Below are 25,561 nucleotides of genomic sequence, written 5' to 3' on the forward strand. Positions count from 1 at the left end.
GTCTATTTGGTTTTGATTCCCACTGGATCATGTCTGAAAATGCTGACCCATCCGCTCACGTCAAGCAGCTTTTGGTAGCTTACAAGAGCAGCCAAGAGGTCAAAAATCCACATGTTCAAGTCAGTTGTAGAGAAAAAGCCCCTTATATCTTCTCTTTCCCATCCTTGTTTCCCAATGATTTCTTGCAGTCTGGTAGTTACTGGCTCCACCAGAGTTCTGCCTGCTAATTTTGTAAGAGGCTCAGGTGGGGCATTTTAAATCTGAACTAATTCTTTTCCTAGTGATGTTTAAAATCAGAAATTTGGCAAAATCTGTAATACAAGTAAGTTTGCTTTCAACTAATCATGCACAGAGAGTGACATCTGCTGGTCATAAAGATTACAACTTTATCCTGCCTTGATTCCTTTTTGCAATTGATCAATGACCTTAATTACATAGTAAAAATATAAGAAAAACAATGATCTCTTCCTTGGGAGAAAAAGAAACCTACATATAAGACGTACATGTGCCAATATTATGTACCACAGTGGGAGATTATTTAAACTAAAAAAAAAACATCTAAGTTTCTTCTTCATTCAGCAGACACTGCACCCTCTTTCATTTGATCAGGGGAAAATAAACTGCTGTAGAATTTGAAAATGAATTAAAAACTCAGTTAGCCATGGGGCTGGCCCAGGTGGCGTAGTGGTTAAGTTCCCATGCTCCACTTTGGTGGCCTGGGGTTCATGGGTTTGGATCCTAGGCGTGGACCTATGCACCGCTCGTCAAGCCACACTGTGGCAGCGTCCCACATACAAAAAGTAGAGGAAGATGGGCACAGATGTTAGCTCAGGGCCAATCTTCCTCACCAAAAAAACAAACAAACAAAAACGCTCAGCCGTTTCCTACAAAAACCTTTGGATTTTTGTTTCAGACCAGAAATTAATGAATTTAGTCTAAGAGAGAATTCTAGTGGACTTAATGAAAGACTGGCTATCACAGGTCATTTGCTTCTGGCATTTCATCCTAGTCTTGCTGTTGTGTTCTTAGCTCCCAGGCTGCACACACGCCCTTGCTCCATCCCTACTTCCTTCCCATCTTCAGATATGCATACTCATCCAGATTTATTCCTACATTAGCTCTGGAAATTTTCCCCACTGCCCTTGATGTTAGATTATACTAGGAAATCTTACAATTTATATGCTGTAACTACATTTTTAAGTGAAAGGCATATATTCGTATTTACTGATAAAAGTATTCGATGGTGATAAAACTGAGTTTTATGTAGAAAATATAAACTTCAATTTGCGGTACTCAAGTAGCATCTAAATTTGGTAATCAGATTCCATTCTCTTTCAGGTTTTTTCAGTCTTTCACTATTATAAAAATGCTGTGATTACCCACCTTATAAATAAAACTTTGTGGACATCCCTGCTTCTTTCCATGTGATAAATTCCTAGACAAAAAAATCCTCAATCAAAAGGCTACAAACAATCAATAGAGGAACTAAACTTAGTACTATTAATAAAAAATTGGTAATAGCAGGAGAGGAGATGTTTTACAAATTCAATCCTTGTCTATTATCTAGGGAAGTAAATATATAACTTCTAAAGCTGATAAATCAAAACTGGTATATGTGTTTGGTATGAACATATTACTTAGAGATGTGGGTGGAACCACAAAAAGTTAAAGCAGAAATAGTTAAGGTGATTGGTCAGGAAGGGGACTGTGGCTTTTCATCATAGGACTCATTTTTTTCCCAGCCTTGAGGATACAGTACTTTGATAAAACATTAAAGTTTTGAAATAAAAATGTAAACTTATTTAAATTAAAAAATTTATTTTGCCAAATTATCATCTGGAAAAAGTATATTCATTTTGATTTCCATGGGGACTTTTTGATGGCCCTGACTTACTCTAGTGATTTCTTGTCAATTTATTTATTATTTATATTCTGGTCCATTCAAAAGTTTTGAACTATTTTAGAAAAATACATACAGTATAAAATGTAAAATAAGTGAGGAAACTGGGGTAAAGGAAAAATAAATGTAGGAAAAATAAGATGAGGCCAGCGAACCAAAGAATCCATCAGAACCATCTGGAAACGTAGTTAAGAATGAAGATCTGTGATCTTATCCCAGACCTGCTGAATCAGAATCTCTAGGACGAGGCTCTGGGATCTCCTTTTTAGCAGCCTCGATGACTTGGAGTCCTGATGTAATTTAAAAGACGACAAAGAGTGATAATAGGATGTTAGGATGTTTATTAATGTCATGGTATTTGGAGCACGGGAGCTAGGAGAATGGACAGTCTGAGACTGACTCCAAAGAATGCATTTAAAAATAAACATGGGGGGGGGCCCAGCCCAGTGGCGCAAGGGGTTAAGTGCATGCGTTCCGCTGCGGTGGCCCGGGGTTTGCCGGTTCGGATCCCGGGCACGCACCGACACACTGCTTGGCAAGCCATGCTGTGGTGGTGTCCCATATAAAGTGGAGGAAGATGGGCACGGATGTTAGCCCAGGGCCAGTCTTCCTCAGCAAAAAAGAGGAGGATTGGCAGATGTTAGCACAGGGCTGATCTCCTCACAAAAAAAAAAAAAAAAAAAAAGGAAAAAAATAAACATGGGGCCGGCCAGGTGGCATAGCAGTTAAGCGCGTGCGCTCCGCTGCAGCAGCCCGGGGTTTGGATCCCGGGCACACACCATCGCACCGCTTGTCAGGCCATGCTGTGGTGGCGTCCCATATAAAGTACAGGAAGATGGGCACAGATGTTAACCCAGGGCCAGTCTTCCTCAGCAAAAAGAGGATTGGGACGGATGTTAACTCAGGGCTAATGTTCCTCACACACACACACACACACACACACACACACACACACACACACAATAAATGTTATACAAACTAGAATCATCCCTTCTCCTGCTCTAACATTTCATGATCCTCTTCTGATGTCATTAACCTCCCATAACAACCCTCACAGAGATGGGAGGACTCAGTCTGTCATTCTGTCCTTTGACTTTTACCCTTAACATGATGATGTGTGTTCTGGGAGGTCTTCTCTTTTCTCTAGGCTCCATTCCTAGCCTATTGCACCATTTAGCTGCCTATTCTAGTGCTTGGGTGTCTTTTTCACGTGTTGCATCAACAGGTTAGACAGATACTTAGAATTAGAAAAATCCTAGGTATCAACTAGGCAGTGGTACTTAATCTTTTCTGCTGCTTGTGTTCTTATTCTCAAAATCTGTTTTCACATGCCTCATTAAAAGTTAAAGTTGCTAAATTTTTAAACATAGGATTCGGCAGACCATAAATATAAAAGGAAAGACACAGAATTATAGCTTAATTTTACAATGGAATTAAGAATATATTAAAAATTATACATTAAAAAAGTTCATCAGCTTACAGTGACTTCTGCTGTAGCTGTAGCTTTTGTTCAATGATGTCTGAGAAACGAGGAACTTTTTTTGAAATAGCCACACGGATGTCATCACTCATATTAAAGCAGCTTCTGGACTTTGTTTTAAAATGTAAAAGTGATGAAAATCCCAATTCACAAAGATATGTAGTTGCAAACGGCATAAGGATTTCCAGAGCTGTCTTTGCCAGGTTTGGAAACGCTGTGAATTGAGCACACCAGAAATCCTCAAGCTTCATTGTCTCAAATTCCATTAGGATTTGGCCACTAGCTCGTAATTCAGCAAGATCATTTTTCATTAAATAACCATCGTCGACAAAATCCAGGTTAAAAAGAAATGGGTCCAGTATCCATTTACTTGCCTCATCAAGATCTCCGACGGAAAAATACCCGTGGAAGAAGCTGCTCAACTGTTGCAGATGCAGTGTTATGTCAGCGGCAATGCATACTGCTTCCTTATCTGAAACGATTATTTCTTCAAGAAAGGGAAAGTTGGTAAAATTCCTTTTCTCAATTCGCTTTAGCCAAAATGGAAACTTCCTAACAAAAGCAGATAACTTCTCTCTGGCTGATACTGTGTTCATCCCAGTCCTCTGCATAGACGCGCTAAGTTCATTTAGGTGTTTGAATAAATCTGCCAGGTATGCTAGGTGAATTTTAAACTCTTTGTTTTCAAAGCCATCAACTAAATTACTGCTTTGGTGGTGAAGAAACTGATTTATTTCTTCATACATTTCAAAAATATGAGTAAGTATTTGGCCTCGGGAAAGCCACCTCCTTTCAGTATGGAAAAGGAGGACACTATACTCTATTCCAATTTCTTCAAAAAAAGCCTGAAACAGGCGATGATTTGGAGCTCGCCCTTTGATGAAATTTATTACCCTCACCACAGTAAACAGAGCATCCCTCAGTTTTGCAGGCAATGTCTTTGTGACAAGTTCATGAGGGTTTAACAAACAATGTGTGATCACGATATGAGGCACCTCTTTTTTCACATAAGCAACAAATTCTGAATTTTCTCCTAGCATAGAAGAGGCACCATCAGTACAAACAGAGCCACATACTTCAAGTGCTATCTTATGCTTCAAAAAGAAGTCTCTGAAGAGATTGAACACATCTATTCCTTTCATTGTTAACTGCAAAGGTTCACAGAATAGGAATTCTTCTACGATCTCTCTTTCTTTTATGTATCGCACAAATGCCATTAGCTGACTGCAGTCATCCATGTCAGTTGTCTCAGCAAGCTGAATACCCACTTTAAGAGGACTGGCTTTGATATCTTCTAGAACTTGCTGTAAGATATCCTGGCTCATTTCATCAATTCTAGAATGGATCACATCATCTGATAAGGGTACCTGCTGAAGCTTCTTTTGTGCATCTGGTCCCAAAACTATTTGCGCTATTTCTAATGCACAAGGTTTCACTAATTTTTCAGCTATTGTATGAGGATTCTTCTCCTTGGCACATAAATATGCAAACTGATAAGACGCTTGTAACAAGGCATCCTCATGAGATGCAACTCCAAATGCTTTCAAGGTTTCACTCTCATCAGAACGTGCTGGCATACGCTTCAGGCTATTGAGATCATGGCCACCTACACCACCATGCTGTCTGTTAAAATGGTCAGACAGTTTTGATGGTCTGAGGTCAGCATTTGAAAATATCGAGTTACACAATACACATTGTGGGCGCTGAGTTCCATCAAGCTCCGTTGAACAGGTGAACCAGTAACGAACATAGTCGTCATCCCATTTGCGTTTCTTCGACATGGCAACCCAAAATTCACAGGTAGTATTCCAGAGATGCTGCAGAATTTTGCTTTGGGAGTAAAATATAACCCACACATTAAAAATCAGTGGCTAAGCAAATTAAAACAAAGCCACATCACATGCCATCCTGTCATCTGTGTACATTTCAAGAAATATCCTGTAACATGTCAGTTCAAAGTAAGCCATGACAGCATGACAGTCCAACTTAAAGATAGCAACTCACACAGCTAATGCCCTGGAAGAAATGACTTGTCAGCAAGTTATATATGAGAGATTTGGGCTTATGCAAGTTATGAATACCCGTAAGTCCTCTATTGGTGAACTGCAGTTACGGCTTAATTTGTTTTCAGTGATGTATGTTCCAAACAAATCTGGTACATTTTGTATCTAGAAAGGGCATCTCACTACCATACCCTCCTTCCATCCTGTGCCAAGAAGGTATGCACACCCCAAGTTATGCACCAGTGAACAGAGAAGGGGGTAATTCACTAAATACGGAAGGGCAGAGTTGGACACGGTGGCTAGTTCTTTGTTAGTTAAGGATTAATCAGGTCTATAAAACTATTTGATCCTTGCACAGCTTTGACTCCAACTTGAGAAATTCAAACAGGTCTGATTAAGCCACCCTTGACACTGAAGTAGGATACAAATTTGGCTCAGAGCTTTCCTGCTGCTAAAGTGTAACACACATCAGTCCATGATTCATACGGTCCATACAGAAAAGCAAAACAAGTTGCTCAGGGGAAACACAACTATTCTTATTACCAAGACTTCAGAAAAATTTCTTTCATAGGACACCCTTAATTACAATAGGAATTTCAGGATGCTTTTTCATATAACTACCCCTCAGTAAAAGCAGTCAAGAAAGAAGCTGAAACAATGGAATGAAAATAAGCAGCATTCCTAAGATTTGGCTTAATCCAAGGACAGGATGTAGAAGGCAGTGGTTCTCTAGTTTAGTAAATGGAGGAATCATCTCACTCTCTTGCTAAAATACGGATTCCTGGGCCCAGATATTCTGATTCTCTAGCTGTGAAGGGCCCAGAATCTGTATTCTAAATAAGCAATTGAGATAATTCTTATGAATCCTAACTAGAGCAGTAATCTTTAACAAGATGCCCATCACAATCACTGGGAACCTCTTTGAAAGTACACGTCTCTGTATTTCCTTAGAAGTAATAAATCATCTTTTCCAGAAGTAGGACAAAAGAATCTAAAATAATGCTGTCCAGGTGATTCTGATACATATTCTAGTAAGTAGTGGGATTTAGAGGAATGAAACATATCCTTCAGGCCAATCCCTCGCTTGCAGGTATTCTAGGTTGCTAAGTAAAAAGTCTAGGCATTTCAGTTTTCTGAGTTGACGACAACCTCCCATGAAAGCTGAGGGACCTAAAAAGAAAGGCATGCCTTTTTTCCTCCCTTCTTAGCAAGAGCAAAGGTATAATCCACAGGAAGGCTCCAATACACCTTAGAAAACAATTCTATCTCCCAGATAAATAAGTAATCCCCAAAGTTTCCAAAGTTCTATGCCACAGAATGTGGCTGAAATAACAGGGGCACATTTAAACCCAAACGCCCACTTTAGCCATAAAAAAAAAAAAATCACAATAAGCAAGCCAAGAATATTTACTTAAAGCACTAGTTTTCTAGCCACTCTGCCAAGATTAACTAGTTGTAAAATGTACTACTATGTACCTAATAAGTTGATCTGCCATATGGTTGTTAGGAGCCAGTTAAAAAAATGGGAAGATGTCTGCCAATCAACAAAGACGATTTTAAGTTTAACGAGTTGATCTTAAGCCTTCTTTTGTCAAGTGATGAGACTATAGGGCCAACTGTGTTTAGAATCTCTCCTAATTGAAAGCAATAAAATGATAACATCAGCATCAAACATGCTTATCTTTCTGTATTCTGTTACGTAAATTTACCATGTATATTTTGAGGGCGAGAGGGAGTGAAGGAAAAAGCTTTGTTTCAGTCTCATTAGAAATCATTATAGGACCAGTTAAGAGTCTATTCCTATCCATCTTGACTATGCTACTGAAGTATACTTTGATTGAAGATTTACCTGTTTTGAACAAAAGAATTTTTAGAAAAAGTCATTTATAGTTTTCTTCTCCATCCCCCTCAAAAGGGAGAACAGACAGCAAGAATTTTCAAGATCCTCAAAGATGAACTTACCGCCCAAGAGGCTTTCTTGTGTTTTAGAACCTCACAATTTTCACTTGCTCCTTTGTGGTATTTAGCAATCACAACATCCTAAAATATGTAAACATTAAAAAAAGCATCATCTTATTAAGGAATTATTGTTAATCTAAACACGTGTGAAAAATGGTATGGCTGTGTTAAAAAAAGTTCTCATTTATTAGAGATACAGACTTATTTACAAGTGAAATGATAAGATGTCTGGGATTTCCTTTGAAATACTGTACTTCAGCACACACACACACACACACACACACACACACACAAAGTGGGGCGGAGACAGAAGAAATAAGATTGGCCTTGACTTGTCACTGTTGAAGCTGGATGATGGGTACACATTTCATATACCATTCTCACTTTTTTCTGTACGCTGAAAAATTTCCATAATAAACAGTAAAATAAAAAGCATTATCTTATTAAGATAGACACAATTCGGTTTTAGAATGATTCTTTTGAATTCGTTGAGAGATCTTAAGATGCAGAATAAAAGATCTGATAGAACAACGATCTCATATAACAAAGTAAAATGTTTTTGCAAGTTTTTGAAGTATAAGGGTAGATATGAAAAAGGATCACAATTGGGAGACAAAAACAGTTAAAAGTAAACATTCCCATAACAGAAATATTTGGAGAATGCTAAAACATCTATTTCAGCAGTGACAACACAAAAGTGCAGTTGTAAACCTAAACTCCAAACCAAATGCAATTCAGCTTACATCTAGCCACCGCCTATGCCAGCCCACGGTAGGTGCGGTGTCTGGGGAGGCAGAGGATTTAATCATTACATTTTACAGTTAAAAAGCAATAGCCAGGAGAAAACGGACGGGACTGCAGCAGCAGAGGCAAACGCCTGAGATCCTGGCTTTGTCACTTAGAGGCTGGGACCTTTCCAAGCATCAATTCGGCAACTGGGGATGACAATGGTACCTACCTGACAGGGTTGTTGGGAGGTTTAATTATGAGCATGCATGTAAAGAACACCAGCTCGTAACTGGTAGGACTGTTGGTGGATTATTAAGGACGGAACGTTTACCAGGAGGCCCGGGCGAGAGGAGGGCGCCGGCGGCGAGGAAAGAAGACTCTGCTCCGTCTCCACCCGCCCGTCGCCGAGCCAGGGGCGCAGGCCCAAGGGATGCTCAGGCTTCTTTTAGGCGCCCGTTTCAGGCTCCAGTTCGCTCCGTGCTCAGGTTGGGGCTTAGCCTGTAGGCGCCAGAACAAGTCTAGGCAGCGGTTCCTCAGGTCCGACCCCAGAGCAGGAACGTGGGGAGCAAGGTAAGACTGTAGCGCCCGCAGCGACCTCCGCCCAAGCCGCGCCGGGGCTCCATCCGGGTTCTCCAGGCGGCTTCCCGCCCGCAGCCCGGGCGAGGTGGCTCCCCGCACGCAGGCGCATTAACAAAAGGCTGGAAGCCCGGCCGGCTCGAGTACGGAGCATGCGCGCTGGCCCTCCCCAATTTTTTTTTTTTTTTTTTTTTTAGATTTTGTACGCGGAGCTGGGAATTACTTGCTTGTTGTGTCTGCCAGAAACGATGAGTCGTAGACTCTCAGGAATGGAAGGCATTGTGAAGTCCACATAGTTCTACACTTTAACATTTAGAGCACTGGTAATAAAGTTTTGTGTCAGGCTTTTTGCTTGGAGATTATAATGCTCCAATAATCACCATTTTCTATGAGGAATCAATGAGGAAAAAGAGAAGGAAGCTCATTCTACTCCCAAATTAAACATTCAGGCAAATGGGACAAGCTGTACATTCCATTCAGATATTAACGGTGGAGGATGAGCTTGCGTCCGCTTCCCCATGCAGGTTGCCCCTGCTTCCCATGAATCAGCATGTGGATGAATTTCCTAAGAATCATCCTCCATCTTAGAGAGATTTTAAATTTTATTTAAAATTCTTTTTAACAACAGGATCTTATAGTAATAAATCCATATTAGAGAGAGTTTACAGAAAAACTCCAAAGTAGAAACTAGAAAACATTATTGAAAGAAACAAACCCAAATATAGCCCTCTTTCCTATTTTGGGGATATTTTCCTCCAGAATTCTTATAAACTTAATGAAATGACATTTTATTCATGTTTGTATAGTCACTCTTGTGAGAAACATCCTACAAGGCTGGGGGAGGGGCAAGTGTCCAAGAACGTTGGTCAGGTGCAACATTTTCAGGTGTTGTGGGTGAACCTGATGAAGACGGAGAGTCTGCTTAAGGTTTCTGTCAATGGAAGAAATGGCAAAAGACCAGCCTTCCTGGTCCACAAACCTGGGCCTTAAATACCAGAGAAAGGAGTAGGCTTTAGAGGCAGAGATACTTGGCTTTATGTCGGGGCCCCAACACAAGTTACCTGGACTCTTAAGCCCATGTGCTTATTGTAAAATACGAATATCGTCCATTACTCACCCCATGAAGCTCTTTTGAGGAGATAACATACGAAAATTACAGCACATAGTTCCAGCACTCAAACGGCAGCTATTATTGAGATAATAAAATCAAAGCTCAAATCTTGAGTAATGTTCTAGATGTTACCTTTTTTTCAAAATGAAACAGAAATTAGACATGATTTCAGATATTACAGAACTCTTCCTAAAATCAGAGTAACTTAGGTTTCACAAAAGAGAGAAAAGAAGCCCAGAACGGTTAGGTGACACGTTTTTCGAGTTAAAGAATCCTGAAATTTTCTAGTTCAAACTCACAGAAGCTAACCTAGGCTCCCTGCCAGTCCTATAAACTACTTTTCTGCCAAATATTTGAAATAATGCTACAGACCACTCACAGTTAATTCTCAATTATGTCTTTATTAACAAAAGATAAATAAAATACAAAATAGACACCAATGTCAGACTTTATGTTGAACCATCCTATGTTATGGTAGGAATCTGAAAACATAAATTTGTGACATTCTTAAAGTAGATAAGAATTAGACCTATTTCCATGGCTGTTTTAATTTCATAGTAGTCTGAATCTAGATACCACGTATATCTATAATACTTCACAATTTGACTCATTTACTCTCCCACGAGCACTATTTCTGAGATGCTAACTTAAGACAGTATCCTAGTGGGTTTTGGTAGCTTAGAAAAGCCAGTGAGCTGTTGAAAGTCAATGTACGATGTACAGGTTTCACTGATCCCACTCTCACTGTCAGTGTTATCTTCACAATGTTCTTAGAAGAGGCCTGAAGATCATGGCAATCTCAGTTACTAATATCCCTATAAGCTATCCTTATAATTCTTCAAAGAAACCTTCCATTTGAGGTCTTTTTGCAAATTTTACAAAGTGACACCTGCTGGCTATAAAGATTAGGTGCAATGGATATTCTACAATCTTATAAAATCCAATATTCCTGATTGTTACATAAAGGCAATCACAATCAAAACAACAAACAGTATCAGAAACTATATCCTCTGTGATAAAGGAAAGGATTTCTGTATCTAAAGACTCATGCCCAGAATGGTAAAACACTGAGTACTGATCAATCAACACTGACTCAAGGAAGACAAAAGTTATTTTTCCATTCCAAGGCTAACAGATTTAGTTCTGGGTGTAAGGTATGGGGAAATATTTAAAAAATCAAAATTTTATAACCAAGTAGAAAACAGAATTATTACTACACAGATTGACATTGGGGATAAAGTTATTCACACGTTCTACAGATTTCCTTTCAGTAACCCAAACCCCAAGATAGAATAATTTTTTTTGCTTCAGACCAGGAAACCCTTAGAAGGCAAAAACAAATGACTATCAAATAACTACAATTATAGTTACTAGCAATTAAAAAAAAAATGAAGCCCTGGTTTTAAGAAAGAGTAATTAATCTGTCTTCAAGATGTGTGCTAACACTAGATAAAGCGCCATAAAAATTGAGGAAGTAAAGTTTGAGACATAAATGTTGAGTGGAAGATATTCTTGATAGGTAGAGAGACAAGGTCTCTTTCCACACAACTAATATAAAATTGGAAATGAAATCTTAATCTGCATTAATATAACTGTTTTTCTTCTTTGTTTCTTTTGTGTGGAAAGGAATGAATTTACTATGAGACTTCTGGAAGCTTTATTGTACAGTCAGGCAGCAAGAAGAGTAGACAGAGATTTTCCCATCCATAATCACTGGCAAGAAGCTAAAAGAATCTATCAGCAGCGTCTATCTTGGGTGACTGTCTATGACTAGTTACTACTGTCCAAGGAAGGAGGCCATGGGGTCATCTGGCCTCTGACGTTTCATTCTATAGGCCTCCATTTCCTCTTCCGTGGGTTCCCGAGTTTCATATATGCTATTGTAGGGCCGCTTCCTCTCATCAATCTGCATGATCTCCTTGACATGAAGAAGGCGGGCCTCCTCTGCATTCAGTGCCTACAGTGAGAGGAAAAACATGAGTACCATGGCTCTACATCAGATCTCTTTTGTTCAAAAGTGGCAGAGTACCAAAAGACCTCACTGAATACAAATTGCCGCATCAAAAACCTAGATTGCCTGAGACAGTTGGGAGTTAGCCCTTCCACTGTCAAGCTACAACTACTCACTATTTGGCTCATATATTTTCATAGAGTACAAAACATTCTATGACATTTCCAATGTGAAAGAAATTTTATTTAATAACAAAAATTGAATGAGGTCCATTTTACTGACAGAAGCCAGCAACTGATAATTCTGGTGGAGACTGCAATTCTGATTTTTCCCCAAGGACTTGTTGAAACTTACAAATTATAGAGTTAAAAGGCAATTCTTCCTGGGCAACATGTCAATAACTCTAAAATAACAGCTTTCACAAGCACAATTCTTCTGTGCATTAGTGATATTTAACAAATAATCCACGAAGCAGGCAATACCAAGACACACAAAATCTCCATTTGCATTCTAGACCAGATGGATACAATGTGACCTGAGCAAATCACCCAGACTCAAGCTCGTTTCCTCATTTTTAAAATGAGCTTGGAGACAGAACCAGATAATTTCCTAAGGTCCCTACAAATAAAGAATAGTGTTGTCACTTTAATATTTATTTAGACTTCACAAAGTACCTTTTTTAACTTTTCATGTTTGTTTTCTTCATCATCACTATCTGAACTGCTCTTTCGATGCTTCTTCTTCTTCTTTTTCTTCTTTTTCTCCTCTTTTAGTTTTTCCTGGTGAATCTGACAGGGAGGATTCAAATATAGTGTTATTAATGTAAAAACAAAGCGCTAGTGCAAGTTTTAAAGTCCTCCCTCCAGGACTTAAAAATTTAGGACAAATGATTATAGACTTACCTCCATGAGGGTCTGAGGTTTTTTCACAGATTCTTCTCCAGTGATATCATTTATAATACATTCCTCTGAATTCTGTGGGAAAATAAATGTAATTTGACTTGAGTATCATAGTTACCAATCATCTAAGAAAAAATTAAAACTTGAAACATGAGAAGATATGTTTCATCCAGACTTTGACTTAAGAGCTTTGGCTGTTTTACATCAGTAAGAACTAGAGGACAATTACTTACAGCAATCTCCTTCCCAGCTTCTCCAGTACAATAGGAATACTTGAAAAAAGAGTGACAGCATTTGTATCCCCATCGGCCTTCTTTCCAGTAAGATCCCCAGATATGCTGCAGAGAGAGACAGAGGTTACTTAAAAAGGAACCTGAAACTAGGGACTCTCATATACTGTTAAGAGTATAAAATAATACAGCCCTTTTAAAGGTGATTTGGGAGGAAAATTATGAGGATTCTAGGGCTACCTAACAGGGAGAGGGTGGCCTGACCTCAAGTGTGAGAAGCAGGCATTACAGTTATAATGGTCTAAAAGAAATATTTAGGATATCTGATTTCTCCTGAAAGATTTAGAAGGACTCAGAAATTCTGGGTCCACATTCCCACTTGTCAATAATTGGCTGTTGCTGACGAGTGGATGCCCCTATTAGACAGGGTTTGTCTTCACTAGTCGACACAATTTGCCCGGCTCACTTCATTCATATACGATTAGTGGCCTAGCTCCTACAGGTAGTTAGGTTTTTGATCCCTGACTTGGAGAGACAATTGTCTGGGGGCATCAGAGTACAGCAGGTGACATTATATGCTTTTTGAGGTGATGCAATATGAAGTATAATGCATCACCTGTGAAGTGTTCTTGTCAAAATATTTAACTTATATTCAATCAAGCCTTTAGATCTGAATTCCTGTTTATAGGAAATACAAGGGACAGAGGAATAAGTTATACGATATCACTAGGAACCAGTCAAATACAGAATATGAGACAGTTTACAAGATAACTGGCCTGATCTGTTAAACAGTCACTGTCATGAAAAAGGAGAGACACACTCTAGAAAAAAAGAGATATAACAACCAATAACAATCAAAATAAACTTCAACTGGATTCTGACCAAAAACAAAAACAAAAAATAACCAAAACCAAACAGCTAGTTAAAGACATTTTTGCGTATTTTTTGGAAAATGTGATTACGGACTAGAGCTTAAGGAGTTAACATCAATTTTCTGAAGTGTGATAATGGTACTATAGTTATAAAGGAGAACATCCTTAATTTTAGGAGATACATGAGACGGTGTTTATGGGTGAAATGTCACGATATCTGTAATTTTCAAATGTTTCAGTCAAAAAATATATAATATATAAAATATATATATATCAGCACACATACACACACATATACACACCTAGACAAAGCATATATGTCAATATGTAAAAAATTTTTGAATCTAGGTGGTGGGTATATGGGTGAACATACTAGTATTGTTTCACATTTTTTCTATTTTTTACACAATTTCATAAAGTTAAAATGTATAACAAAACAAAACAAAAAAGTTCAATAATGATTTGCTAATGAAGTTGTAACAGAAAAATACAATCTAGAGCAAAATGGTTCTGGTTCAACACATACTGTGTGATTGTGGATCTTCACATCCTCCTCATACTTAGAGCAGGCGACAGCCCGCTCCTGTCCCTTGATGACTGTCCCATGTCTTGAGTACTCCACATAGTCTTCGGTCTGAGCTAACAGCAACTCAGCTGGAGGGGCATCCAAGTGTTCTTGGCCACCATACTAAAAGAATATTCAACATGATTAAATACATTTTACAAAGATTTGCATTCAAATCTCTACCGAAGGGTTTATTTCCAATCAGAATGATTAAAGGAATATTCTTTATGGGCTTTGTTATATAAAACACAGTGAAAAAAAATGTCACCAAATTTTCACAGGCAAATAAAAGATGTCTCAGTTGCTATTCATCTGTTTAGTGTGGTAGATTACAAATTGGCCATAAATTCCTCTTATCCTTGTATGCATGCTCATTTGCTACATGACTTTGCTGCTCCTCCCCTCAAGAGACAGAGTCTGCTTCTCCATCCTTTGAATCTGAGCCTGGCCATGTTACTTGTTCTGGCCTATGGTAAATCGGCAAATATGATGCAAACCAAGGCCTAAAAGCACTTGTGCACTGGAGCATACTTTTTGTTGTTAGTCTCTGGTTTCCTGAGAATGCCATGTAAAGAAGCTGGGCTAGACTACCAGAGGATGAGAGCCCATGTGGGGCAGAGATGAGCTGTTCCAGAGAAGGGCTGCTAACTGACAGATACCAGAGTGAGGCCATCCTAGATCATCCAGCCTCAGATGGGCAGGCTCAGACCAGGAGACCCAGCCGACATATAAAATGGTGAGAAATAAAACATGTTTATTTTAAACTACTAAGTTTTAAGGTGGTTTGTTTTGCTGCAAAAGCTCACTGATACAGCTATACTGATACTGTATACCAACTGATTAAGCCAACAGAAGGAATGCATATTCCTGATGGATTAAAAGGGACTGTATATTGTATTCCAAATGTAAACTGAATGCTTATTAACTGGTAATTTCTCTTTAAGGAATGTTCTTTAGCATTAGGGTCAAAACTACCTTTTCCAGGATGCTTTCCTTCTGCTGTTCTTTGAAGTCTTCTTTTTTGACTTTGAAGGACTTATACAACAGCTCAAGTTTTGTAGGATCAGCTTGCAGATGCACTTCAGATCCCTTGTCATAGGCTTCCCAAGCAAACACTAGAGTAATTAAAAACATCTTAATGAGCTGTCAGCTACATTTATTGCATGCGTCCTGAAAACAAGCCCCCAAATTTCTTATGAGCTGGTATAAAATACCTTGACATAGAGCAAACACTTACATTGTGTCTGAGCCATTGAAATGGTATCACCTGTGTATCTAACAAAGTTATCTCCTGCATAGCTCACTCTGTAAATACAAATTAAAAAAAAATTGTTTCAGAGATTGATTTCTTTAAGGAAAGTTAATTCTTTTCTAACCCAACCATAGATGATGCTCATTTTAATTCAGATTCAGTTTTATGATTACAAACCCCTCTCCCCCATCTTGAAATCTACACATTTAACTTGATACTTACTCATCTGGATTCTTTCCTGCATTGGCATAGGGATTCTCTCTCATTGCTCTAGTTTTGGGATCATAGTAAGCAGAATTTGGATCTAAATTCCGCAAATACTAGAAGGGAAAAAATGTTATAAGACTGCATGAATTTTTACTTTCATCAAAAAATACTTGAGCAAAGTGTAGGAGGAGTTGATCATGATCAATTAAGTGCAAACGTGCACTTGTCGGTTACAGATGAAGAGAAAAAAACAGAATGGTACTTAATCTTGGAATGATTGACTATACTACCCATTTACTGCCCAGATACCAAACGAGTAGACAAAATTTAGGGTGGGAAGACAAATATTTTTCAAATATGTATGTCAAGTGCGCAAGGCTTACTTTTGCAATATCTTCTCGAATCCTGAGATTCCGGACAGTAATTCGTCTCTTAGAGTCAAAGTTCTGTCCAGGCATGTCAATATCATCTGCATATTTATCTTCATCCTCATCTTCACTATTATGATCTTTTTCCTGAAAGAGGGAGGAGGGAAAAAAATTGTAAGGAAAAAAGAACAGCATCTAGTACTTGTTTGCCTTTCCTTGCCCTTTAACCAAACCCGTGTTCACGTGTGTTCTTTAAAGCTACTATTATTAATTATATATTATTATTAATATTAGCTATAAGAAATTTAAAAATTTAATGTATGCCCAGATAGGGCAAATATTTATTACCGTCTGAGAATTTGGTTCCTCTTCTCCCCACTGGTGTTTTGGAGAATTCTGAGTCATGAAATAAGGAAAAGAATTTGTAATTTTATTTCACCAAATCAACTGATTATTTAACACTTTAAAAACATGGTTAAGATAATATAACTTCCATCCAACAGAACAAATTCTCATATTTCTCACTTGTAATGAGCACATAAGTTCTGAATACAAGTATGCCATTGTGAATAGTTAATTTTACTAGACTGTCTACAAAGCCAGAAAATTTCTAGAGAACTTGCACTAATATAGGATTATAATCACACAAAGGTAACAGGAAGATGAAGCTGACCAATGTACCCAACAAATATTCATTTCACATGTGTTCATCTTCAGACATACCCTTTTCATTAGACTTCACTAGTTTTCTATCAAGGCCAAAAAGAAAAAAGTTACTAGGATCATATAATAAGTATCTTTAGAGCCAAAAGAGCCTTTGTAAAATTTGGGCAATGAAGAAATCTACTCAGGTGACACCATATTGTGATTTAAGGAGACTCTGAAATCCTTGTCACAAAGCCACTCTTTCTTCATTAGCAATTGGTCAGGATATTCTCTAACTCCACAAAATGCTTAGAGCAAAGTGGTCAGTACATCATGTCCCTTTAAAAAGACTTCAAAGGTTAAAAAGAATACCTTACAGTATTAGTGGGGGGATGTGGAAATGCATGTCTGTGAAAAAAATATATATGTTGGGGGGTGCATAAATTTGTATAACCTTTCTGAATAGCAGCTAAGTGATATGTCATCAAAACTTTACATATACACATTCACTGCATTAACAATTACACTTTTAGGAATTTATCCTAAGGAAACAGTATGTCAATTATATAAAGTATGTGCAAGAATGTGATTTACAGTGCTGTGTATAATATAAAAAAATTGGGAAAAAAATCAAATTAACAATAGATGATTGGTTATATAAATTACTGCACTCAATGAACACTGAATAACCACTAAAAGTAATTCTATCCAGGGCCGGCGCCATGGCTGAGCGGTTAAGTGTGCGCGCTCTGCTGCTAGCGGCCCGGGTTCGGATCCCGGGCGCGCACTGACGCACCGCTTCTCCGGCCATGCTGAGGCCGCGTCCCACATACAGCAACTAGAAGAACGTGCAGCTATGACATACAACTATCTACTGGGGCTTTGGGGGGAGGAAAAAAAAAAAATAATTCTATCCAAGGTGCAGAAAAATACATATAATTTGCTACCTTTTTTTGTTAAAAAAATGAGGGAAAGATGGGAATAAGATTATATATTTATATTTGTTTGTATTTACACAAGAAACTCTGAAAGGATCTACAAGAAAAATAAAAAAGGTTATGGGATGGTGAGGTTTAGAGATAGGACAGATGGAAGCAGGGGCAGGAGACTTTTCACCACATATCTTCTTAAATTGTTTTGATTTTTGAACCATGATGCATTAAATATGATGTGAACAAGTCCTCATTGCATTATTTATTGTTTAATTAAAAAAGTAGGTGATAAATGAGTATGTAAAGATGAATCCATTTAAAAAACATGTTGTATTATAATCACGTGCATATATAGATACATGTGGGGAGTGGAGTGGGACCCAGGAAGGCCTACTTCAAAATGTTAACAGTTAACATAGGGGATATTTATTTTCTTCTTTATAATTTTCTAAATTTTTTTCTGAATATGTGTTAACTTTCAAAATCAGAAATGTTTTTTAAAAATCAATTTTTTTCAGAGTTCCCACAAGTTGCTAGTTCAACAAAGGACATTTATATTGCTATATAGACAGCTAAATCTCTACAGTAGAGACTGCTATACTATATGTAGTTAATCTTCATATCCAAGTGGGCAAAATTCATCAGTCCCCTCTATACATTTAAGTGTGTTTACTGGGGAAATAAATTACACTATGTTTACAATAAACAACAGAGAATATGTTGGAACCAGAGAAACAGGCCCTCTTCCTTTTGCCAGGGTTAGTAATAATTAACAATAACCAACAGTAGTTACCACTTACCAAGTGTTTATGTGATACATATGCTAAGCCTCCTGGGGAGTAAGTGGTGTTATCTCTACTTTAGAGATGATAAAATAAGGCTCAGAGACGCAAATTAATTTTTCACGCACTACCTAGTTAGCCAGGGGCAGAGCTGGATTTTAACATCTATCTGTTAACTTGTGCTGTGAACCTGCCTGATAGGTGGCCTCAGTGACTGCTTTCTTGGTGATTACTTAGTTCTGTTTGCTATATAGTGTATATATATATACATACTATACTTGCTAAGAATCTCTTTTAGGAATTTAAACTCGAAAACTCCAAATGTTTAATTTATCATTTATTCATGCCATGAATTTGTTAAAAAGGAACTTTCACAGCTCTAATAATCATAATATACTTTAACTGTTAAGTTGACATGATTTAAAAAAAAACAAAAAAACTCTGGCTGCAACACATCTTTTTTTAGTATGAAAATTTTTTTGCCCAGCTATAAAATTATTACATGTTCATTATGGAAAATGTGGAAAACAGTAAAAAAAAATAATAATAATAATAAAAAGAAAAATTCACTAATTCTACATTAAATGAGAATTGGCGTTCTGACATTTTTCCTATGTGATAAAATACTTTCTCCTGTGTCATTAAAATATAAGTCCAGTGTTGTTACTAAATCTTGATAAAAGTCATTTTAAGAGCTAGGCAACATTGTATTACGCAGACACAGGAAAGCTTACTTTTCCAATTCCTTATGAGGCTATTTAAATTTTTTGCTACTGTAAAAAGTGCTGCAATGAATATCTTGGGACATAAGGATTTTTCTGAATACTAGAAAATTCTTTAGGATTGATGGATCTACTAATTTAATTCCAGAAAAGGTATATAAATGTTTCATGGCAATATTATTTCCAAAATAACCATTTTATATTATTATTTATATTATTATATAATAATCAATTTATATTCCCATGAACTGTATAAAAGTGTCAGTTTTACTCTTTCCCCTCAATAGCACTTCTCTCTCCTTAAAATCTTTTCTAACTGGAGAGATATAAAATGAATTCTTGTTTCAATCTTCATTTACGGTTTACTAAGAGTTTGAATTTTTTTACTGATCATTTTTATTACTTACAGCCTGTTCCACTAATTTTCCTGAGGCCAACTCTTCTTGGAGTTTCTGGGCTTTCAGTGTTCGTTTTGCCTAACAAAAAAAGAAACATTTGAAATTTACTTACAACATTCAAATGAACCTTTAATTTTTAAATATTTAAAGTGAGTAAGTTTATCATTTTCAGAAAAGGTCACTGGACAAGGTCATGTCTTTGAGATTTCTTGTAGCTCTAGACTTATGGCTCTCCAAAGAACAAGAGTTACAAACTCCTGTTTGAACCAGGCATCAACGTGAGCTGAACTAGCCAGCACTAGTGGTAAAGCGCAGAGAGCAAGCCTTGTCTAAAAGGGGCAGCTGCCTCCTGACTCCAGATGACTGACTCTTGCCAGCCAGGCCCACGATTAGCATATATTTCATTGTTCAAGAAAAGATGAAATTCAGATTTTTATGTTTAATTCCATGATTTTTTAAAAATGTTAACTCTACTTAAAAAAATAAAAAGGAAGTGTGACTATGGTTTTTAAGGAACAGGGGTGAGTAGGTGAAATCACAGAAAAAATTGAGGTCGAATTAAAATAAAATGCAATTTCCTGCAACGAATTACCCTATTCCCCTTCCACCACCCTCAAATGCTATGTGAGACAACTATAAAACAGGCAAGATATAGTCTGTGGGCCAAGAGTTTATAGCCTCAAAAGGCCAAAAGCTCGGGGCCGGCCTTGTGGCGTAGTGGTTACGTTCATGCACTCGGTGGCCCAGGATTTGCAGGTCTGGATCCCAGGCGTGGACCTACGCCTCCCTTATCAAGCCATGCTGTGGCAGGCATCCCACATACCAAGTAGAGGAAGATGGGCATGGATGTTAGCCCAGGGCCAACCTTCCTCAGCAAAGAGGAGGATTGGCAATAGATGTTAGCTCAGGGCTGATCTCTCACCAAAAAAAAAAAAAAAAAAAAAGCCAAAAGCTTTTGATACTAATCTGTTCTGATGCTTCCACTATTTCTTGCAACCTAAGTCAGGGAGTAAAGGACAATACAAGAATCAAATAAAAAGAAACTGCTGCCTAACAGGGCTAGCACACTGTTTGTTTTCACTATTCCATTAGGTTATTGCTACTATAATAAAAATGCACCATTTTTATACTGCTGAAGATTCAAAAAATAGAGTTGTTAAATTAAAGATACAGCAAAATGTACATTCTTTAAGGATAGTAGCAAAGCAGGGAATTTTGCTCACCAGATCAACTTTCGCATATTCTTCTACAATTTTCATGTGTTCTTCTGGATTGTAGCCATTCCACCGATCCCTCTTCCCATCATAGTCAAACGTCAGCTGAGGCTGGATATGTTCATCTGGAGCTATGTTAGTACCTGTAAATTTTGCTCCAACTCGCCTAGGTCTCTGGAAAACAGAATAAGATTAAATCTTTTCCTAAGTATCCATAGCCCAGAGGAAAATTTCATATACTCTTTACAGAGTGGGTATGAACACACCAGGGGACTTTATGTTCTGTTCAATTATCAGTTGGTCTTCCAGCAGAAAATTTTGATGGTGCTAAACAATTTCACTCAGATTAATTTTTATTTAACTTGTACCTAAATACAGTAATTTTAGAAAAATAGAATTAACTTCTCTGACAAGGATAAAAAAAGACTCTCTGACAACAGTTTCCAAAATTCTCAAAGGTGAACTTACCTCAAAGCAGTCTTTCTTTTTGTGTGTCATGGCTCCACAATTTTCACACGCTCCTTGGCGGTACTTAGTAGTTATGGAATTCTACAAATGGATATAACGAAAAACAAAGAAAATGTTTTATTTATCTGAATAAGTTAGAAATAACTTTGGCTCCCATTACTATATTGTCTAGTGAAATGATTTATTCATTAAGAGGAAAACCAGTTAGTCACACTTTTATAAATGAGAAAGTTTAAGGACTTCAGCAATATAAAATTTATAACAGAAAATATAGAAGCTAAAGTAATACGTATGGTGAATTTTAATACCAGATAAAAGGTTATACAATCTGTTTCTACTTTATAGACTACTGCATTAAAGGTTCTCATATTAAGTCTTAAAATAAAATCTCCATTTCCACATGGATATATACAGGTTGCCTCCATACCTCTTTTACACCCCTCTTGTACCATTCTCCAGACGAGCTGTACTGCTTTTGTTTCTCTGGTTGTGGCCTCTGGTGCTTTAAAGTAGGTCTTTTTGATGGATCAATATACCATGGCACTGAAGAAATATACTGAGGAATATGAGGGTTGATGTCTCTGTAACAAAATTAAAAAATTTTTTAAAAAATGAAGTTTGAAAATAATTGATACTATAAAGGCAGTCTATACAGAATCTAAGAATAGAGTTATTGCCGTGGGAGGGGGGAGGGAGAATATGCTTGATATTTCTAAAATATAATAAAAAATAAGTAAAAATAAAGTAATTTATATTAGAGTGAAAAAACTTCCAACAAAGAAACTAAGAATAATGCTATAACTGAAGGGGAAGGAGAGATGAAGGAAGATTGGGATGTACGTTAGTGAGATAAATCTTGTATCAGAGCAAGAAGTTAACTAATAATGTCTAGAGTTGATTAATGGTGTAGGTATATTATTTAGAGGTGTGGCGATATCAACCAGAAAAACTCAAAATAGAAAGATTTAAAAGCAGCCACTTTTGCTGAGTGGGACACAGAGTGGGAAGGGCTGAAAGGCACTGCAGCTGTTCATTATAGGCCCTTTGATATTATTTGATTACTAAACCTTACACACAAGAGTCTGATAAAATTAATAATAAAAACAAAAAGGATGTAAATGGTAAAGATAGCTTCCTGTCAAAGCAAAAGATGAGAAATTGATGAACTAAGTAGACATAACTTTGAATTTTGAGTGAACAGATCATGCAAATAATTAAAGTACTTACTTCCCTTCTTCATCAACTTCTGCAGGAGCATTACCCAGTTTTCGCTGTTCTTCTAGCTCCTTCTTCTTTCTCCAGTCCTCTCTAGTCATCTTCTTTGGTTCCTCCAAACTCATTTCTTTGGACCCCGACAGGGAGGCAGCATTAACTGCATCCACAGCTGCAGCCGACATGGTTATCTGGCCTCCTCTATGAAAAGGAAGAAATATGTATTAGTATAAACAAGGCCTTCATGAGTTTATCAGTGAAACTATCAAAAGTACGTCCTAATAACACATACTGTGGGTTAAATATAATGCTTCATACGTTCTTACTCTTTCATAATATCTGTAAGGGAAGCATCTCTTTCCCCTCTATATACTATTGCAGTTTCTCCCTGAACTCTCATTTACAAATGGAGAGAGACATATACACATGTATTTAAAATTTCATAAGACTCTTTCTGTCATATATATTCCTGAATTCCTCTCTTTCTATGTACGTGTCTCAAACTTTTCTACCACACTAACCCTTAATGAGTAAACGGGGTCCTATCTCTGTTTCTCTTAAAGACTGAATGCCTTAAGAGTTATATTGTCTCTATTTCCTCATCTTCTCCTTCCCTCTTCAATCACTCTAATTTAGCTTCCATCCCTTAGCACTTCAAAGAGTCACCAGTAAGTTATCAATGATCAATGTGCTAAATCCACTGGACATTTTTCAGTTCTGTTCCCTCTCATTTTGATATATTCTTATCCCTTGGCTTATGTGACACTATACTCTCCTGGATTTTCTTGTACCCCTTTCCCTGCTCCTCCTGTCTCCTTTGCAGGTTCATCTGTTTCTGCCCAGTTATTTAATTTAGGATTCCACAAGGCTGAGTCCTAGAGCATCTTTCTTTACTCTGAACTCCACCAGTGGACAAGCTCATCTATTTCCAAGGCTTCAATAGCCACAACATACCACTGTTGGCTCTCCAACTTATTTCTCTATTCCAGATCTTTTATCCGAGCTTCAGATACACAGGTCCTACTGCTTACTTCACAGCATCTCCACAGAGGTCCCAGAGACACCTAAACTCAACAAATTTTAATTCAAATTCATGATCTTCTCCAAGAAATCTAGTCTCCTTCCACTGTTTCCTCTCTTAACAAAAGACACCACCATCCATCCTTTTACATAAGTGTTCCAGCAAATCTCCATATCTATTTTATCATTAAGAATTGTTATTTTCACCTTCTGAATGTCATTCAAATTCATCTACTTCTCTCTTTCTCAATGCTACGAGCTTCACGTTATTTTTTCCTTCTAGTTTCCTGCTAGCCCATCCAATCAATTCTCCACACTGCAGCATTATTTTTTCAAAACACAAATTTTAAATACAATCATAGCACATCCCACTACCCAAGCTTAAAACCCTCCAATGCAGCGCTGTCCAAGAGAAATATAACGCCAGCCCTATATACCATTTAAAATATTCCAGTAGCCACAGTAAGGAAAAAGAAACAGGTAAAATTACTTTTGCACTATCTAACCCAATATATCCAACATATTATCATTTCAACATAAGAAAAAATAAACTAAGTCTTTAATATCTTATCTGAATAAGTGTAAAATAGATATTTTACACTTATTCAGACTAGCCACATTTCAAGCCCTTAAAAGCCACAAGCAGCTAACAGCTATCATACTGGGCAGTGCAGCTTCAATGGCATCTTATAACTCTTACTCTAAAAACCGCTGAGACACAGTCCTGGTCTGGCCGGGCCCAAGTACCATGTCTGAGGCCTAGGACGGCGGCTTCTTTTTCGGTCCCTGGTCCCCGGTCCCCATTCCCTCCTCAACCTGGCGTTCATCACCCCCGTGACCCATTTTCTGAGGTTCCCCAGCTTCACCTACCCCCCACCGCCAACTTCTCACAATATTTCCTTACCTAGCGCGCCGCAGCCAGCCCCAAACCCACGGCACAGTAACGAAGCCGATCTGTCAATGTTTACTTCCTGGCTTTCCGCCCCCTCCCGGCAGCCACTGCGGTACCTTCCGGACGATCGACACATGCGCACTAACAACTCTTTGAGTGGCTCCTTTGCGACGTTGGTCTCGCGAGATCTCAAGCGGTGCCTATTTCTCTGCCCCGGGTCTGTAGGAGGGGCTCAGCTTGAGCAGCTTCTTTTGGATTCCCTGCTTCTCCGCTCGTGTTTGTTTTAGAATCGCAGAGACTTATGATGTACAGAAAAAAAGAAAAAAATTGGCACCGAGAACGGACCACAGCTTAAGCCTCACTAGAGCATTATGAAATGAATGGGGAAGTGCGTTACGCGTTAAGTTAAAAAAAGCAGTTAAAATTAGTATTAATTAGTAGCCAGGTACTGTGTTACACGCTGGGGACGTGGTGAACACCGTCTCTTTCTCTCCTCGAATTTACATCACACAGAGTGAGAAAGACACTAAAGTAATTATTCAAGTAATTTACAGTTGTAGAGAGTCGCTATGAAAGGAATGCCAGGTGCTATGAGAACGTAAGGCTATTTGGTAATTGTGACACCTCGCCTTGAAGTGATCTTGTATTTTATGATTAGGGAAAAAAATACTATAAAACGATCTCCATTTTGGGAAAACACTGGTATCCATGACATCCCAACCCTCCTTTTAAAGAATACTTATGAAATGAAATACTGGAAAATAAACAGTGCTTTTGGTAGTAGAATTTCCTCTGATTTTTTTTTTCCCTATCTGTTCTGGTGACTTTTTTTTTGTTTTTCAAAATAACATGCGTGAAGATATCTACCGTTTTTGTCTCAGTAAGAGAGCCCATCATAATATAATCTATTTTTTTCTTAAGAATTTGCAGTGCCTAGAGTTTAGGAATGGTAAATATTAATTTTGATTTTTACAGGGCAATAGATGAAGGAATAGAAAGTGTCAGGAAATAGCCTGAAAATGAATAGTCTACGAATCACCCACAGTTTGTTTTTATCTCCTTAAAACAATTCCTGAAATTTGCTTGGAAGTGTTGAGGCCTATTTGGTTAAAACCACCAGGCGCAAGCCAGGGAGCACATCTCCCAGAAGAATCAAAGAATGTGCTGGACAAGC

At 37.8% G+C, this 25,561-nt stretch overlaps 2 protein-coding genes across 8 annotated transcripts; both read right to left on the reverse strand.

The window, feature by feature from the left end:
* Nucleotides 1-8,684, reverse strand: FAM200C (family with sequence similarity 200 member C). Of its 6 annotated transcripts, none has more exons than XM_058545259.1 (4): nt 8,403-8,684; nt 7,346-7,423; nt 3,381-5,210; nt 1-1,435 (listed from the first exon to the last, which is right to left on the reverse strand). In XM_058545259.1, the coding sequence occupies exons 3-4, from the start codon at nt 5,159-5,161 to the stop codon at nt 1,345-1,347; spliced, it is 1,872 nt and encodes a 623-aa protein (XP_058401242.1). In that variant the 5' UTR covers nt 5,162-5,210; nt 7,346-7,423; nt 8,403-8,684; the 3' UTR covers nt 1-1,344. The 6 variants fall into 6 exon arrangements, 5 of the variants coding, with proteins under 5 accessions (XP_058401242.1, XP_058401233.1, XP_058401214.1 ...); XM_058545250.1 differs by lacking the exon at nt 8,403-8,684 and adding an exon at nt 8,301-8,365; XR_009220768.1 differs by lacking the exons at nt 3,381-5,210; nt 8,403-8,684 and adding an exon at nt 8,301-8,365 and having other exon boundaries at nt 1-2,190.
* Nucleotides 8,685-10,139: 1,455 nt separating this feature from the next.
* Nucleotides 10,140-24,503, reverse strand: SLU7 (SLU7 homolog, splicing factor). Of its 2 annotated transcripts, XM_058545283.1 has the most exons (17): nt 24,400-24,499; nt 23,430-23,539; nt 22,491-22,676; nt 21,691-21,844; nt 21,264-21,344; nt 20,805-20,969; nt 19,591-19,659; nt 16,451-16,498; nt 16,118-16,249; nt 15,750-15,847; nt 15,513-15,580; nt 15,251-15,390; nt 14,237-14,398; nt 12,842-12,946; nt 12,612-12,683; nt 12,384-12,497; nt 10,140-11,715 (listed from the first exon to the last, which is right to left on the reverse strand). In XM_058545283.1, exons 3-17 carry the CDS (start codon nt 22,658-22,660, stop codon nt 11,536-11,538), a joined length of 1,758 nt encoding a protein of 585 aa, XP_058401266.1. In that variant the 5' UTR covers nt 22,661-22,676; nt 23,430-23,539; nt 24,400-24,499; the 3' UTR covers nt 10,140-11,535. The 2 variants fall into 2 exon arrangements, with proteins under 2 accessions (XP_058401266.1, XP_058401276.1); XM_058545293.1 differs by lacking the exon at nt 23,430-23,539 and having other exon boundaries at nt 24,400-24,503.
* Nucleotides 24,504-25,561: the final 1,058 nt, after the last annotated feature.

The sequence above is a fragment of the Diceros bicornis genome, chromosome 1 (genome assembly GCF_020826845.1).
Source record: "Diceros bicornis minor isolate mBicDic1 chromosome 1, mDicBic1.mat.cur, whole genome shotgun sequence".
Taxonomy (NCBI): domain Eukaryota; kingdom Metazoa; phylum Chordata; class Mammalia; order Perissodactyla; family Rhinocerotidae; genus Diceros; species Diceros bicornis.

Coding starts and splice junctions, on each gene's coding strand:
- SLU7 (XM_058545293.1), bottom strand. CDS start 22,660: ATGTCGGCTGCAGCTGTGGATGCAGTTAATGCTGCCTCCCTGTCGGGG. Junction 15,581..15,749: donor GCAGGAAAGAATCCAGATGA/GTAAGTATCAAG, acceptor TTGTATTTACAG/AGTGAGCTATGCAGGAGATA. Junction 11,716..12,383: donor AACATGAAAAGTTAAAAAAG/GTACTTTGTGAA, acceptor CTCTCACTGTAG/GCACTGAATGCAGAGGAGGC.
- FAM200C (XM_058545231.1), bottom strand. CDS start 8,335: ATGCTCATAATTAAACCTCCCAACAACCCTGTCAG. Junction 5,211..8,300: donor CCTCCCAACAACCCTGTCAG/GTAGGTACCATT, acceptor TTACTCCCAAAG/CAAAATTCTGCAGCATCTCT. Junction 1,436..3,380: donor CAGCTACAGCAGAAGTCACT/GTAAGCTGATGA, acceptor TTTTTTGTCTAG/GAATTTATCACATGGAAAGA.